This window comes from Pristiophorus japonicus, chromosome 27, assembly GCF_044704955.1.
Source record: "Pristiophorus japonicus isolate sPriJap1 chromosome 27, sPriJap1.hap1, whole genome shotgun sequence".
NCBI classification, from domain to species: domain Eukaryota; kingdom Metazoa; phylum Chordata; class Chondrichthyes; family Pristiophoridae; genus Pristiophorus; species Pristiophorus japonicus.
In genome coordinates, this window is record NC_092003.1 from 14,323,510 (window position 1) to 14,341,158 (window position 17,649).

The window sequence follows — 17,649 nt, forward strand, 5'->3', positions numbered from 1 at the left end:
CCCCAGGGTTATACAATGACAGACCTGTACCCACCAGTACTGTATCCCAGTGTTATACAGCGACAGACCTGTACCCACCAGTACTGTACCCCAGGATTTGAGACTGACCTGTACCCACCAGTACTGTACCCGTGTTATACATTGACAGAACTGTACCCATCAGTACTGTACCCCAGTTATACAGTGACAGACCTGTACCCACCAGTACTGCACCCCGATATTAGTGACAAATCTGTGCCCACCAGTACTGTACCCCAGTTTATACAGTGACAGACCTGCACCCACCAGTACTGTACCTCAGTGTTATACAGTGACAGACCTGTACCCACCAGTACTGTACCCCGATATTACAGTGACAGACCTGTACCCACCAGCACTGTACCCCAGTGTTACACAGTGACAGACCTGTCCCCACCAGTACTGTACCGCAGGGTTATACAATGACTAATGTGTACCCACCAGTACTGTAGTCCAGGTTTATACAGTGACAGACATGGACCCACCAGTACTGTACCCCAGGGTTATACAATGACAGACCTGTACCCACCAGAACTGTACCCCAGTGTTATACAGTGACAGACCTGTACCCACCAGTACTGTATCCCAGTGTTATACAGCGACAGACATGTGCCCAGCTGTTTTGTACACAAGTGTAATACAGTGACAGACCCATTCCCACCAGTACTGTATTCCAATGTTATACAGTGACAGACCTGTACCCACCAGTATGTACCCCAGGATTTGGGACTGACCTGTACTCACCAGTACTGTACCCGTGTTATACAGTGACAGACCTGTATCCACCAGTACTATACCCCAGTGTTATACATTGACAGAACTGTACCCACCAGTACTGTACCCCGATGTTAGTGACAAATCTGTGCCCAACAGTAATGTACACCAGTGTTATACAGTGACAGACCTTCACCCACCAGTACTGTACCCCAAAATTAGGGACTGACCTGTACCCACCAGTACTGTAGTCCAGGTTTATACAGTGACAGACCTGAACCCACCAGTACTGTACCCCAGTGTTATACAATGACAAACCTGTACCCACCAGTACTGTACCCCGATGTTATACAGCGACAGACCTGTGCCCACCAGTACTGTACCCCAGTGTTATAAAGTGACAGACCTGTACCCACCAATACTGTACAATCATGTTATACAGAGACAGACCTGTACCCACCAGTACTGTACCACAGTGTTATACAGTGACAGACCTGTACCCACCAGTACTGTACCCCGATGTTAGTGACAGACCTGTGCCCACCAGTACTGTACAATCATGTTATAGAGAGACAGACCTGTACCCACCAGTACTGTACCACAGGGTTAAACAATGACAGACCTGTACCCACCAATACTGTACCCCAATTTATACAGTGACAGACCTTTACGCCCCTAGTCATGTACCCCAGTGTTATACAGTGACAGACCTGTACCCACCAGTACTGTACCCCGATATTAGTGACAGACCTGCACCCACCAGTACTGTCGCTCAATATTATGGACTGACCTGTACCCACCAGTACTGTAGTCCAGGTTTATACAGTGACAGACCTGTACCCACCAGTACTGTACCTGTGTTATACAGCGACAGACCTGTACCCACCAGTACTATACCCCAGTGTTATACAGTGACAAACCTGTCCAGATGAGTACCGTACCCCAGTGTTATACAGTGAAAGACCTGTACCCACCAGTACTGTACCCCGATGTTGGTGACAAATCTGTGCCCACCAGTACTGTACCCCAGTTTATACAGTGACAGATCTGCACTCACCAGTACTGTAACCCCAATATTAGGGATTGACCTGTACCCACCAGTACTGTAGTCCAGGTTTATACAGTGAAAGACCTGTACCCACCAGTACCGTACCCCAATGTTACACAGTGACAGACCTGTCCCCACAGTACTGTCCCCCAGGGTTATACAATGACTGTCGTGTGCCCATCAGTACTGTATCCCAGTGTTATACAGTGACAGACCTGTCCCCACCAGTACTGTACCGCAGGGTTATACAATGACTAATGTGTACCCATCAGTACTGTATCCCAGTGTAATACAGTGACAGACCTGCACCCACCAGTACTGTATCCCAATGTTATACAGTGACAGACCTGTACCCACAAGTACTGTACCCCAGTGTTAACATGACAGACCTGTACCCACCAATACTGTACAACCATGTTATACAGTGACAGACTTGACCCCACCAGTACTGTACCCCGATATTACAGTGACAGACCTGTGCCCACCAGTACTGTACCGTAATGTTATACAGTGACAGACCTGTACCCACCAGTCCTGTACCCCAGGGTTATACAGTGACAGATCTGTACCCACCAGTACTGTACCCCAGGGTTATACAATGACAGACCTGTACCCACCAGTACTGTACCCCGATATTACAGTGACAGACCTGTGCCCACCAGTACTGTAGCCAAGTGTTATCTGTACAACCATGTTATACAGAGACAGACCTGTACCCACCAGTACTGTACCACAGGGTTAAACAATGACAGACCTGTACCCACCAATACTGTAACCCAATTTATACAGTGACAGACCTGTACGCCCCCAGTCGTGTACACCTGTGTTATACAGTGACAGAACTGTACCCACCTGTACTGTACCCCAGTGTTATACAGTGACAGACCTTTACCCACCAGTACTGTACCCCAGTGTTAGACAGTGACAGACCTGCACCCACCAGTACTGTACCCCAATATTAGGGACTGACTTGTACCCACCAGTACTGTAGTCCAGGTTTATACAGTGACAGACCTGTACCCACCAGTACTGTACCCCAGGGTTATACAATGACACCCCTGTACCCACCATTACTGTACCCCAGTGTAATACAGTGACAGATCTGTACCCACCAGTGCTGTACCCCAGGGTTATACAATGACAGATGTGTACCCATCAGTATTGTATCTCGATGTTATACAGTGACAGACCTGTACCCACAAGTACTGTATCCCAGTGTTAACGTGACAGACCTGTACCCACCAATACTGTACAACCATATTATACAGAGACAGACCGGTCCACACCAGTACTGTACCCCACTGTTATACAGTGACAGACCTGTACCCACCAGTACTGTACCCCGATGTTACAGTGACAGACCTGTGCCCACCAGTACTGTACTGCAATGTAATAGTGACAGACCTGTACCCACCAGTACTGTACCCCGATGTTACAGTGACAGACCTGTACCCACCAGTACTGTACCCCAGGATTTGGGACTGACCTGTACCCACCAGTACTGTACCCGTGTTATACAGTGACAGACCTGTATCCACCAGTACTGTACCCCAGTGTTATACATTGACAGAATTGTACCCATCAGTACTGTACCACAGTGTTATACAGTGACAGACCTGTACCCACCAGTACTCTACCCCAGTGTTATACAGTGACAGACCTGTACCCACCAGTACTGTACCTCAATATTATGGACTGGCCTGTACCCACCAGTACTGTAGACCAGGTTTATACAGTGACAGACCTGTACCCACCAGTACTGTACCCCAGGGTTATACAATGACAAACCTGTACCCACCAGTACTGTACCCCGATGTTATACAGTGACAGACCTGTTCCCACCAGTACTGTACCCCGATGTTATACAGTGACAGACCTGTGCCCATCAGTACTGTACCTTAGTGTTATACAGTGACAGACCTGTACCCACCAGTACTGTACCCCGATGTTATACAGTGACAGACCTGTGCCCACCAGTACTCTACCCCAGTGTTATACAGTGACAGACCTGTACCCACCAGTACTGTACCTCAATATTATGGACTGGCCTGTACCCACCAGTACTGTAGACCAGGTTTATACAGTGACAGACCTGTACCCACCAGTACTGTACCCCAGGGTTATACAATGACAGACCTGTACCCACCAGTACTGTACCCCAGTGTTATACAGTGACAAATCTGTGCCCACCAGTACTGTACCCCAGTTTATACAGTGACAGATCTGCACTCACCAGTACTGTACCCCAATATTAGGGACTGACCTGTACCCACCAGTACTGTAGTCCAGGTTTATACAGTGACAGACCTGAACGCACCAGTACCGTACCCCAGTGTTACATAGTGACAGACCTGTCCCCACAGTACTGTCCCCAGGGTTATACAATGACTGACGTGTGCCCATCAGTCCTGTATTCCAATGTTATACAGTGACAGACCTGTACCCACCAGTACTGTACCACAGGACTTGGGACTGACCTGTACCCACCAGTACTGTACCCGTGTTATACAGTGACAGACCTGTATCCACCAGTACTGTACCACAGTGTTATACAGTGACAGACCTGTACCCACCAGTACTGCACACCGATGTTAGTGACAAATCTGTGCCCACCAGTACTGTACCCCAGTTTATACAGTGACAGATCTGCACTCACCAGTACTGTACCCCAATATTAGGGACTGACCTGTACCCACCAGTACTGTAGTCCAGGTTTATACAGTGACAGACCTGAACCCACCAGTACTGTACCCCAGGGTTATACAATGACAAACCTGTACCCACCAGTACTGTACCCCGATGTTATACAGTGACAGACCTGTTCCCACCAGTACTGTACCCCGATGTTATACAGTGACAGACCTGTGCCCACCAGTACTGTACCCCAGTGTTATACAGTGACAGACCTGTACCCACCAGTACTGTACCCCGATGTTATACAGTGACAGACCTGTGCCCACCAGTACTCTACCCCAGTGTTATACAGTGACAGACCTGTACCCACCAGTACTGTACCTCAATATTATGGACTGGCCTGTACCCACCAGTACTGTAGACCAGGTTTATACAGTGACAGACCTGTACCCACCAGTACTGTACCCCAGGGTTATACAATGACAGACCTGTACCCACCAGTACTGTACCCCAGTGTTATACAGTGACAAATCTGTGCCCACCAGTACTGTACCCCAGTTTATACAGTGACAGATCTGCACTCACCAGTACTGTACCCCAATATTAGGGACTGACCTGTACCCACCAGTACTGTAGTCCAGGTTTATACAGTGACAGACCTGAACGCACCAGTACCGTACCCCAGTGTTACATAGTGACAGACCTGTCCCCACAGTACTGTCCCCAGGGTTATACAATGACTGACGTGTGCCCATCAGTCCTGTATTCCAATGTTATACAGTGACAGACCTGTACCCACCAGTACTGTACCCCAGGACTTGGGACTGACCTGTACCCACCAGTACTGTACCCGTGTTATACAGTGACAGACCTGTATCCACCAGTACTGTACCACAGTGTTATACAGTGACAGACCTGTACCCACCAGTACTGCACACCGATGTTAGTGACAAATCTGTGCCCACCAGTACTGTACCCCAGTTTATACAGTGACAGATCTGCACTCACCAGTACTGTACCCCAATATTAGGGACTGACCTGTACCCACCGGTACTGTAGTCCAGGTTTATACAGTGACAGACCTGAACCCACCAGTACCGTACCCCAGTGTTATACAGTGAAAGACCTGTACCCACCAGTACTGTACCCCAATGTTACAGTGACAGACCTGTCCCCACAGTACTGTCCCCCAGGGTTATACAATGACTGACGTGTGCCCATCAGTACTGTATCCCAGTGTTATACAGTGACAGACCTGTACCTACCAGTACTGTGCCCGTGTTATACAGTGACAGACCTTTACCCACCAGTACTGTACCCCAGTGTTATACAATGACAGACCCGTACCCACCAGTACTGTATCCCAATGTTATACAGTGACAGACTTGTACCCACAAGTACTGTACCCCAGTGTTAACATGACAGACCTGTACCCACCAATACTGTACAACCATGTTATACAGTGACAGACTTGACCCCACCAGTACTGTAACCCGATATTACAGTGACAGACCTGTGCCCACCAGTACTGTACCGCAATGTTATACAGTGACAGACCTGTACCCACCTGTACTGTACCACAGGGTTAAACAATGACAGACCTGTACCCACCAATACTGTAACCCAATTTATGCAGTGACAGACCTGTACGCCCCCAGTCGTGTACACCTGTGTTATACAGTGACAGATCTGTACCCACCTGTACTGTACCCCAGTGTTATACAGTGACAGACCTTTACCCACCAGTACTGTACCCCAGTGTTACACAGTGACAGACCTGCACCCACCAGTACTGTACCCCAATATTAGGGACTGACCTGTACCCACCAGTACTGTACCCTAGTGTTATACAATGAGATCTGTACCCACCAGTACTGTACACCAGGGTTATACAGTGACAGACCTGTACCCACCACTACTGTACCCCAGGGTTATACAATGCCACCCCTGTACCCACCATTACTGTACCCCAGTGTAATACAGTGACAGATCTGTACCCACCAGTGCTGTACCCCAGGGTTATACAATGACAGATGTGTACCCATCAGTACTGTATCCCGATGTTATACAGTAACAGACCTGTACCCACAAGTACTGTACCCCAGTGTTAACGTGACAGACCTGTACCCACCAATACTGCACAACCATATTATACAGAGACAGACCTGTACCCACCAGTACTGTACCCGTGTTGTATCGTGACAGACCTGTACCCCGCCAGTCATGTACCCCACTGTTGTACAGTGACAGACCTGTACCCACCAGTACTGTACCCCAGTTTATACAGTGACAGACCTGTACCTACACAGTACTGTACCCCAGTGTTACACAGTGACAGACCTGTCCACAGCAATACCGTACCCCAGTGTTATACAGTGAGACCTGTACCCACCAGTACTGTATCCCAATGTTATACAGTGACAAACCTGTACCCACCAGTACCGTACCACAGGGTTAAACAATGACAGACCTGTACCCACCAATACTGTACCCCACTGTTATACAGTGACAGGCCTGTACCCACCTCTACTGTACCCCGATGTTATACAGTATCAGACCTGTCCTCAGCAATACTGTAACCCAGCGTTATATAGTGACAAACCTGTCTACACCAGTACTGTACCCCAGTGTTATACAGTGACAGACCTGTGCCCACCAGTACTGTACCGCAATGTTATACAGTGACAGACCTGTACCCACCAGTACTGTACCGCAATGTTATACAGTGACAGATCTGTACCCACCAGTACTGTACCGCAATGTTATACAGTGACAGACCTGTACCCACCAGTACTGTACCGCAATGTTATACAGTGACAGACCTGTGCCCACCAGTACTGTATCCCAGTGTTATACAGTGACAGACCTGTACCCACCAGTACTGTACCTCAATATTATGGACTGGCCTGTACCCACCAGTACTGTAGACCAGGTTTATACAGTGACAGACCTGTACCCACCAGTACTGTACCCCAGGGTTATACAATGACAGACCTGTACCCACCAGTACTGTACCCCAGTGTTATACAGTGACAAATCTGTGCCCACCAGTACTGTACCCCAGTTTATACAGTGACAGATCTGCACTCACCAGTACTGTACCCCAATATTAGGGACTGACCTGTACCCACCAGTACTGTAGTCCAGGTTTATACAGTGACAGACCTGAACGCACCAGTACCGTACCCCAGTGTTACATAGTGACAGACCTGTCCCCACAGTACTGTCCCCAGGGTTATACAATGACTGACGTGTGCCCATCAGTCCTGTATTCCAATGTTATACAGTGACAGACCTGTACCCACCAGTACTGTACCCCAGGACTTGGGACTGACCTGTACCCACCAGTACTGTACCCGTGTTATACAGTGACAGACCTGTATCCACCAGTACTGTACCACAGTGTTATACAGTGACAGACCTGTACCCACCAGTACTGCACACCGATGTTAGTGACAAATCTGTGCCCACCAGTACTGTACCCCAGTTTATACAGTGACAGATCTGCACTCACCAGTACTGTACCCCAATATTAGGGACTGACCTGTACCCACCGGTACTGTAGTCCAGGTTTATACAGTGACAGACCTGAACCCACCAGTACCGTACCCCAGTGTTATACAGTGAAAGACCTGTACCCACCAGTACTGTACCCCAATGTTACAGTGACAGACCTGTCCCCACAGTACTGTCCCCCAGGGTTATACAATGACTGACGTGTGCCCATCAGTACTGTATCCCAGTGTTATACAGTGACAGACCTGTACCTACCAGTACTGTGCCCGTGTTATACAGTGACAGACCTTTACCCACCAGTACTGTACCCCAGTGTTATACAATGACAGACCCGTACCCACCAGTACTGTATCCCAATGTTATACAGTGACAGACTTGTACCCACAAGTACTGTACCCCAGTGTTAACATGACAGACCTGTACCCACCAATACTGTACAACCATGTTATACAGTGACAGACTTGACCCCACCAGTACTGTAACCCGATATTACAGTGACAGACCTGTGCCCACCAGTACTGTACCGCAATGTTATACAGTGACAGACCTGTACCCACCTGTACTGTACCACAGGGTTAAACAATGACAGACCTGTACCCACCAATACTGTAACCCAATTTATGCAGTGACAGACCTGTACGCCCCAGTCGTGTACACCTGTGTTATACAGTGACAGATCTGTACCCACCTGTACTGTACCCCAGTGTTATACAGTGACAGACCTTTACCCACCAGTACTGTACCCCAGTGTTACACAGTGACAGACCTGCACCCACCAGTACTGTACCCCAATATTAGGGACTGACCTGTACCCACCAGTACTGTACCCTAGTGTTATACAATGAGATCTGTACCCACCAGTACTGTACACCAGGGTTATACAGTGACAGACCTGTACCCACCACTACTGTACCCCAGGGTTATACAATGCCACCCCTGTACCCACCATTACTGTACCCCAGTGTAATACAGTGACAGATCTGTACCCACCAGTGCTGTACCCCAGGGTTATACAATGACAGATGTGTACCCATCAGTACTGTATCCCGATGTTATACAGTAACAGACCTGTACCCACAAGTACTGTACCCCAGTGTTAACGTGACAGACCTGTACCCACCAATACTGCACAACCATATTATACAGAGACAGACCTGTACCCACCAGTACTGTACCCGTGTTGTATCGTGACAGACCTGTACCCCGCCAGTCATGTACCCCACTGTTGTACAGTGACAGACCTGTACCCACCAGTACTGTACCCCAGTTTATACAGTGACAGACCTGTACCTACACAGTACTGTACCCCAGTGTTACACAGTGACAGACCTGTCCACAGCAATACCGTACCCCAGTGTTATACAGTGAGACCTGTACCCACCAGTACTGTATCCCAATGTTATACAGTGACAAACCTGTACCCACCAGTACCGTACCACAGGGTTAAACAATGACAGACCTGTACCCACCAATACTGTACCCCACTGTTATACAGTGACAGGCCTGTACCCACCTCTACTGTACCCCGATGTTATACAGTATCAGACCTGTCCTCAGCAATACTGTAACCCAGCGTTATATAGTGACAAACCTGTCTACACCAGTACTGTACCCCAGTGTTATACAGTGACAGACCTGTGCCCACCAGTACTGTACCGCAATGTTATACAGTGACAGACCTGTACCCACCAGTACTGTACCGCAATGTTATACAGTGACAGATCTGTACCCACCAGTACTGTACCGCAATGTTATACAGTGACAGACCTGTACCCACCAGTACTGTACCGCAATGTTATACAGTGACAGACCTGTGCCCACCAGTACTGTATCCCAGTGTTATACAGTGACAGACCTGTACTCACCAGTACTGTTCCCCAGTGTTATACAGTGACTGACCTGCACCCACCAGTACTGTAGCTCAAAATTATGGACTGACCTGTACCCAACAGTACTGTAGTCCAGGTTTATACAGTGACAGACCTGTACCCACCAGTACTGTGCCCCAGGTTTATACAGCGACAGACCTGTACCCACCAGTACTGTATCCCAGTGTTATACAGTGACAGACCTGTCCACACCAGTACCGTACCCCAGTGTTATACAGTGATAGACCTCTACCCATCAGTACTGTAGCCCAGTGTTAGTGAAAGACCTATATCCACCAGTACTGTGCCCCAGGGTTATACAATGACAGACCTGTACCCATCAGTACTGTACCCCAGTTTATAGTGACAGGCCTGTACCCCCCCAGTCATGTACCCCAGTGTTATAGTGACAGACCTGTGCCCACCAGTACTGTACCCGTGTTATACAGTGACAGACCTGTACCCACCAGTACTATATCCCAGTGTTATACAGTCATAGACCTGCACCCACCAGTACTGTAACCCAATATTAGGGACTGACCTGTACCCACTAGTACTGTAGTCCAGGGTTATACAATGACAGACCTGTACCCAGCAGTACTGTACCCCAGTGTTAACATGACAGACCTGTACCCACCAATACTGTACAACCATGTTATACAGTGACAGACCTGTGCCCACCAGTACTGTACCCCGATATTACAGTGACAGACCTGTGCCCACCAGTACTGTAGCCAAGTGTTATCTGTACAACCATGTTATACAGAGACAGACCTGTACCCACCAGTACTGTACCACAGGGTTAAACAATGACAGACCTGCACCCACCAGTACTGTACCCCAATATTAGGGACTGACCTGTACCCACCAGTACTGTAGTCCAGGTTTATACAGTGACAGACCTGTACCCACCAGTACTGTACCCCAGTGTTATACAGTGAAGGACCTGTACCCACCAGTACGGTACCCCAGTGTTATACAGTGAGAGATCTGTACCCACCAGTACTGTATACCAGGGTTATACAGTGACAGACCTGTACCCACCACTACTGTACCCCAGGGTTATACAATGCCACCCCTGTACCCACCATTACTGTACCCCAGTGTAATACAGTGACAGATCTGTACCCACCAGTGCTGTACCCCAGGGTTATACAATGACAGACGTGTACCCATCAGTACTGTATCCCGATGTTATACAGTGACAGACCTGTACCCACAAGTACTGTACCCCAGTGTTAACGTGACAGACCTGTACCCACCAATACTGTACAACCATATTATACAGAGACAGACCTGTCCACACCAGTACTGTATCTCACTGTTATACAGTGACAGACCTGTACCCACCAGTACTGTACCCCAGGGTTATACAATGACAGACCTGTACCCACCAGTACTGTACCCCAGTGTTATACAGTGACAGACCTGTACCCACCAGTACTGTACCCGTGTTATACAGCGACAGACTTGTACCCAGCAGTACTGTACCCCAGTGTTATACAGTGACAGACCTGTCCACACCAGTACCGTACCCCAGTGTTACACAGTGACAAACCTGTACCCACCAGTACAGTACCCCAATGTTATACAGTGACAGTCCTGCATCCACCAGTACTGTACCCCAGTATTAGGGACTGACCTGTACCCACCAGTACTGTACCCCAGTGTTAGACAGTGACCGACCTATACCCTCCAGTACTGTACCCCAGTGTTATACAGTGACAGACCTGTACCCACCAGTACTGTACCCCAGGGTTATATAGTGGCAGACCTGCACATAAGAACATGAGAACATAAGAATTAGGAACAGGAGTAGGCCATCTAGCCCCTCGAGCCTGCTCCGCCATTCAACAAGATCATGGCTGATCTGGTCTTGGACTCAGCTCCACTTACCCGCCCGCTCCCCATTACCCTTAATTCCCTTATTGGTTAAAAATCTATCTATCTGTGATTTGAATACATTCAATGAGCCAGCCTCAACTGCTTCCTTGGGCAGAGAATTCCACAGATTCACAACCCTCTGGGTGAAGAAATTCCTTCTAAACTCGGTTTTAAATTGGCTCCCCCGTATTTTGAGGCTGTGCCCCCTAGTTCTAGTCACCCCGACCAGTGGAAACAACCTCTCTGCCTCTATCTTGTCTATCCCTTTCATTATTTTAAATGTTTCTATAAGATCACCCCTCATCCTTCTGAACTCCAACGAATAAAGACCCAGTCTACTCAATCTATCATCATAAGGTAATCCCCTCATCTCTGGAATCAGCCTAGTGAATCGTCTCTGTACCCCTCCAAAGCTAGTATATCCTTCCTTAAGTAAGGTGACCAAAACTCCACGCAGTACTCCAGGTGCGGCCTCACCAATACCCTGTACAGGTGCAGCAGGACCTCCCTGCTTTTGTACTCCATCCCTCTCGCAATGAAGGCCATCATTCCATGCGCCTTCCTGATTACCTGCTGCACCTGCAAACTAACTTTTTGGGATTCATGCACAAGGATCCCCAGGTCCCTCTGCACCTCAGCATGTTGTAATTTCTCCCCATTCAAATAATATTCCCTTTTACTGTTTTTTTCCCCCAAGGTGGATGACCTCACATTTTCCGACATTGTATTCCATCTGCCAAACCTTAGCCCATTTGCTTAACCTATCTAAATCGCTTTGCAGCCTCTCTATGTCCTCTACACAACCCACTTTCCCACTAATCTTTGTGTCAGCTGCAAATTTTGTTACACTACACTCTGTCCCCTCTTCCAGGTCATCTATGTATATTGTAAACAGTTGTGGTCCCAGCACCGATCCCTGTGGCACACCACTAACCACCGATTTCCAACCCGAAAAGGACCAATTTATCCTGACTTTCTGCTTTCTGTTCGCCAGCCAATTCTCGATCCATGCTAATATATTTCCTCTGACTCCGCGTACCTTTATCTTCTGCAGTAACCTTTTGTGTGGCACCTTATCGAATGCCTTTTGGAAACCACATCCATCGGTACACCTCTATCCACCATGCTCGTTATATCCTCAAAGAATTCCAGTTAATTAGTTGAACATGATTTCCCCTTCATGCATTCATGTTGCATCTGCTTGATTGCACTATTCCTATCTAGATGTCCCGCTATTTCTTCCTTGATGATAGCTTCAAGCATTTTCCCCACTACAGATGTTAAACTAACCGGCCTATAGTTACCTGCCTTTTGTCTGCCCCCTCTTTTAAACAGAGGCATTACATTAGCTGCTTTCCAATCTGATGGTATCTCCCAGAGTCCAGAGAATTTTGGTAGATTATAAGGAATGCATGTGCTGTAATTTCCGCCAACTCTTTTAATACCCTGGGATGCATTTCATCAGGACCAGGGGACTTGTCTACCTTGAGTCCCATTAGCCTGTCCAGTATTACCCCCCTGAGTGATAGTGATCATCTCAAGGTCCTCCCTTCCCACATTCCCGTGACCAGCAATTTTTGGCATGGTTTTTGTGTCTTCCACTGTGAAGACCGAAGCAAAATAATTGTTTAAGGTCTCAGCCATTTCCACATTTCCCATTATTAAATCCCCCTTCTCATCTTCTAAGGGACCAACATTTACTTTCGTCACTCTTTTCCATTTTATATATCGGTAAAATCTTTTACTATCCGTTTTTATGTTTTGCGCAAGTTTACTTTCGTAATCTATCTTTCCTTTCTTTATTGCTTTCTGAGTCATTCTTTGCTGTTGTTTAAAATTTTCCCAATCTTCTAGTTTCTCACTAACCTTGGCCACCTGATACGCATTGGTTTTTAATTTGATACTCTCCTTTATTTCCTTGGTTATCCACGGCTGGTTATCCTTCTCTTGCCGCCCTTCTTTTTCACTGGAATATATTTTTGTTGAGCACTGTGAAAGAGCTCCTTAAAAGTCCTCCACTGTTCCTCAATTGTGCCACCGTTTAGTCTGTGTTCCCAGTCTACTTAAGCCAACTCTGCCCTCATCCCACTGTCGTCCTCTTTGTTTAAGCATAGTACGCTCGTTTGAGACACTACTTCCTCACCCTCAATCTGTATTACAAATTACAACCGTACTGTGATCACTCATTCCGAGAAGATCTTTTGCTGGGAGATCGTTTATTATTCCTGTCTCATTACACAGGACCAGATCTAAGATAGCTTGTTCCCTTGTAGGTTCTGTAACATACTGTTCTAAGAAACAATCCGTATGCATTCTATGAATTCCTCCTCAAGGCTACCCCATGCGATTTGATTTGACCAATCGATATGTAGGTTAAAATTCCCCATGATTACTGCCATTCCTTTTTCACATGCCTCCATTATTCCCTTGATTATTGTCCGCCCCACCATGAAGTTATTATACAGTGACAGACCTGTACCCACCAGTACTGTACCCCAGTGTTATACAGTGACAGACCTGTACCCACCAGTACTGTGCCCCAGTGTTAACCAGCACAGCCCCAAGTTTGGAAGGACACAGCCTCAGTCTCCTTCTCCTGCTCACTAATTGCCCCCTGCTGCTGAAACCTGCACGCACGCTGCTGCACAAGAGAGGCAAGCTCGACTGTGATGGCCCTTGTAGTGGAATGTCCGTTGGATGTTTGCTGTCTCAGCCGGTGGGGTGAAGAATGGCGACTGAGGGGGAGCGACCCCGGGAAGGGGGTCAGCACCTCCTGGATCGGAGAGGGAGCAAGCCTCGGGATGGGGGGGGGGGGGGCGGTGGCAGTACGTACCGGAGCGTCGTCCTCGGCCTTGATGTCCGGGACATTCTCCTTCTCCCAAGTCCTTTGCTCCTGCAGCGACATCTGCCTTTTCATCTCTGTGGATCAGCGGGGGAAAAAAGTTAAGGCAGAACTGGTGACTGCTGTTGCCCCTGAGCGGGGAATTCGTTGACTTCTGGTATTCATATTACAGAAAGGATATCGAGGCACTGGAGAAGTTGCGAAGAAGATTTACTCGACTGATAACAGAACTGAGAGGTTATACCGATCAGGAATTACTGAATTGCTGGGGCTCTTTGCTCTGGAAAAGACAAGGCTGAGGGGCGACCTGATGGAGGTCTTTAAGATTATGAGGGGGTTCGATAGGATAGTCGTAGAGAAGATGTTTCCACTGATGGGCGAGACCAGAATTAGAGGCCATCAATATAAGATAGTCACTGATAAATCCAATGGGGAATTCAGGAGGAACTTCTTTACCCAGAGAGAGGTGAGAATGTGGAACTCGCTGCCACAGGGAGGGGTTGAGGCGAATAGTATCGATGCATTTAAGGGGAGGCTGGACAAGCATATGAGGGAGGAGGGAATAGAGGGTTATACTGATAGATTTAGATGAGGAAAGACGGGAGAAGGCTCGAGTGGAGCATAAACCCCGGCATGGACTGGTTGGGTCCAATGGCCTGTTTCTGTGCCGTATATATTACTATGTGATACACAAATCTTTGAAGGTGGCAGGTCAAGTTGAGAAGGCTGTTGAAAAGATATACAGGATCCTTGGCTTTAGTAATAGAGGCATAGAGTACAAAAGCAAGGACGTTACACTAAACCTTTATAAATCACAGGTTAGGTCCCAGCTGGAGTATTGTGTCCAATGCTGGGCACCACACTTTAGGAAGAATGTCAAGGCCTTGGAGATGTTGCAGTGGTGATTTACTCGAATGGCTCGAGGGATGAGGGACTGCAGTTACGTGGAGAGACTGGAGAAGCCGGGGTTGTTCTTCTTGGAGCAGAGAAGGTTAAGAGATTATAAAGGGGTTTTGATAGAGTTGATCGGGAGAAACTGTATCCAGTGGCAGGAGGGGATAGATGTAAGGTAAGGTAATCGGCGATGGAACCAGAGGGGGCGATGAGGAGAATGTTTTTACGCAGCGAGTTGCTGTGATCTGGAACGCGCTGCCTGAAAGGGCGGTGGGAGCAGATTCAATAGTAACTTTCACAAGGGAATTGGATAAATACTTGAAAAGTGGAAAAATGCAGGGGCTATGGGGAGAGAGCAGGGGGGAGTGGGACTGATTCGATAGATCTTGCAGAGAGCCGGCACAGGCACGATGGGCCGAATGGCCTCTATCCTTGCTGTACCACTCTCGGACTGATCCCCTCTGCTAAATGCTGATGGGCGTGGGATTAACGTAGCGAGGCAGCCTCAGAGTCACGCTGATCCGGACCACAGCACAAGGCTAGAGCCTGCACTCAGGTTGCCCATGGAGCTTCGGCCCGGGGGGGGGTACTGAGGGAGGGGCAGGGGGTGGGGGTGGGGATAGATCTGATAGACTGAACGAAACATAAGAACATAAGAAATAGGAGCAGGAGTCGGCCATACAGCCCCTCGAGCCTGCTCCGCCATTCAATAAGATCATGGCTGATCCGATCATGGACTCAGCCCCACTTCCCTGCCTGCTCTCCATAACCCCTGATCCCCTTATCGATTAAGAAACTGTCTATTTCTGTCTTAAATTTATTCAATGTCCCAGCTTCCACAGCTCTCTGAGGCAGCGAATTCCACAGATTTCTCCTCATCTCAGTTTTAAATGTGCGGCCCCTTATTCTAAGATCATGCCCTCTAGTTCTAGTCTCCCCCATCAGTGGGAACATCCTCTCTGCATCCACCTTGTCGAGCCCGCTCATAATCTTATACGTTTCTATAAGATCACCTCGCATTCTTCTGAATTCCAATGAGTAGTGGCCCAACCTACTCAACCTTTCCTCATAAGTCAACCCCTTCTGATGACTCCCCGACAACCCTCACCGCCCTCCGTCTTTCCCTCGCCTTTAAGCGAGATACATACTGTCGCCCACCACCCCCCCCAGCCGCCGCACGCCACCCCACCCAGACGTGTACCCGTCGGGTGACACAGCCAACATACCTGGGCGCTGCTCCGTGTCTTGGTGGGCTCTGCCCTGCCCGGCCGAAGGCAGCCTGGTACCAGGCTCTGGGGAGATTTCGATCTGCACCTCAGCAACGTCCAGCTGCAAAGACAAGGAACCAAGTCACAGAATCAGGCATAGCTCACGGTGGGGGGGGGCGGGGGGGTGCTGTCTTGGAGCTGATCTCCAGGGATCCAAACGTTTCGCCTCGGTGGGGCTAAATTTAGGCTCGCGCTCCCAGTATCGGTACTTAAGGTCAGACGGGGCTGTCTTTCGGATGAGACATTAAACCGAGGCCCCGGCTGCTCTCTTGGGTGGACGTAAAATATCCCACGTGTATTGGAAGATGACCAGGGGAGTTCTCCCCGGTGTCCTGGTCCAACCACCATCACTAAAATACAGGCCATTGTTACATTGGTGTTTTGTGGGAGCTTGCTGTGCGCAAATTGGCTGCAAGTTTCCTACATTACAACAGTGACGACATTTCAAAGAGTGCTTCAGTGGCTGCGAAGCACTTTGGGACGTCCTGCGGTTGTGAAAGGCGCTATAGAAATGCAAAGTCTTTCTTTTAAGGGACACCTATAAAAAAAATGGAAGCACAAAGCCTGAAATGCTATTCGGAGTGTGGTAGTGTTGTGGTCATGTTACTGGACCTGCAATCCAGAGGCCTGGACTAGTCATCAAGGAAATAAGACTTCTGAAATTTGAATTCAATTCTAAAAAGAAAATCTGGAAGCAACAAACTGGGATTAGCAAAAGCACGGAAGGAGGCCATTCGGCCCATCGTGTACACACCGGCTGACAAAGAGCTATCCAGCCTAATCCCACTTTCCAGCTCTTGATCCGTAGCCCTGTAGGTTATGGCATTTCAAGTGTATCTTGAAAGTCTAGACCTATACGTGACTCCAGTCCCACACCAACGTGGTTGACTCTTAAGTGACCCTCTGAAGTGGCCAGTCATGTGTATCAAATCACAGGGATGCAAGGGATGGCCGATAAATGCC

General features: G+C 48.4%; 1 protein-coding gene across 9 annotated transcripts in view; it reads right to left on the reverse strand.

Moving 5' to 3' along the window:
• Positions 1–17,649, reverse strand: part of LOC139239492 (EH domain-binding protein 1-like) — a 142,677-nt gene that overhangs the window by 50,579 nt on the left and 74,449 nt on the right. For 7 of the 9 annotated variants that reach the window (XM_070868280.1, XM_070868277.1, XM_070868275.1 and 4 more), the window contains 2 exons: positions 16,645–16,747; positions 14,516–14,601 (listed from right to left, as the gene is read on the reverse strand). In XM_070868280.1, the coding sequence (XP_070724381.1) occupies positions 14,516–14,601; positions 16,645–16,747 (189 nt within the window). The remainder of the gene's footprint in view (positions 1–14,515; positions 14,602–16,644; positions 16,748–17,649) is intronic. The other 2 variants (XR_011588660.1, XR_011588659.1) reach the window with 1 other exon arrangement.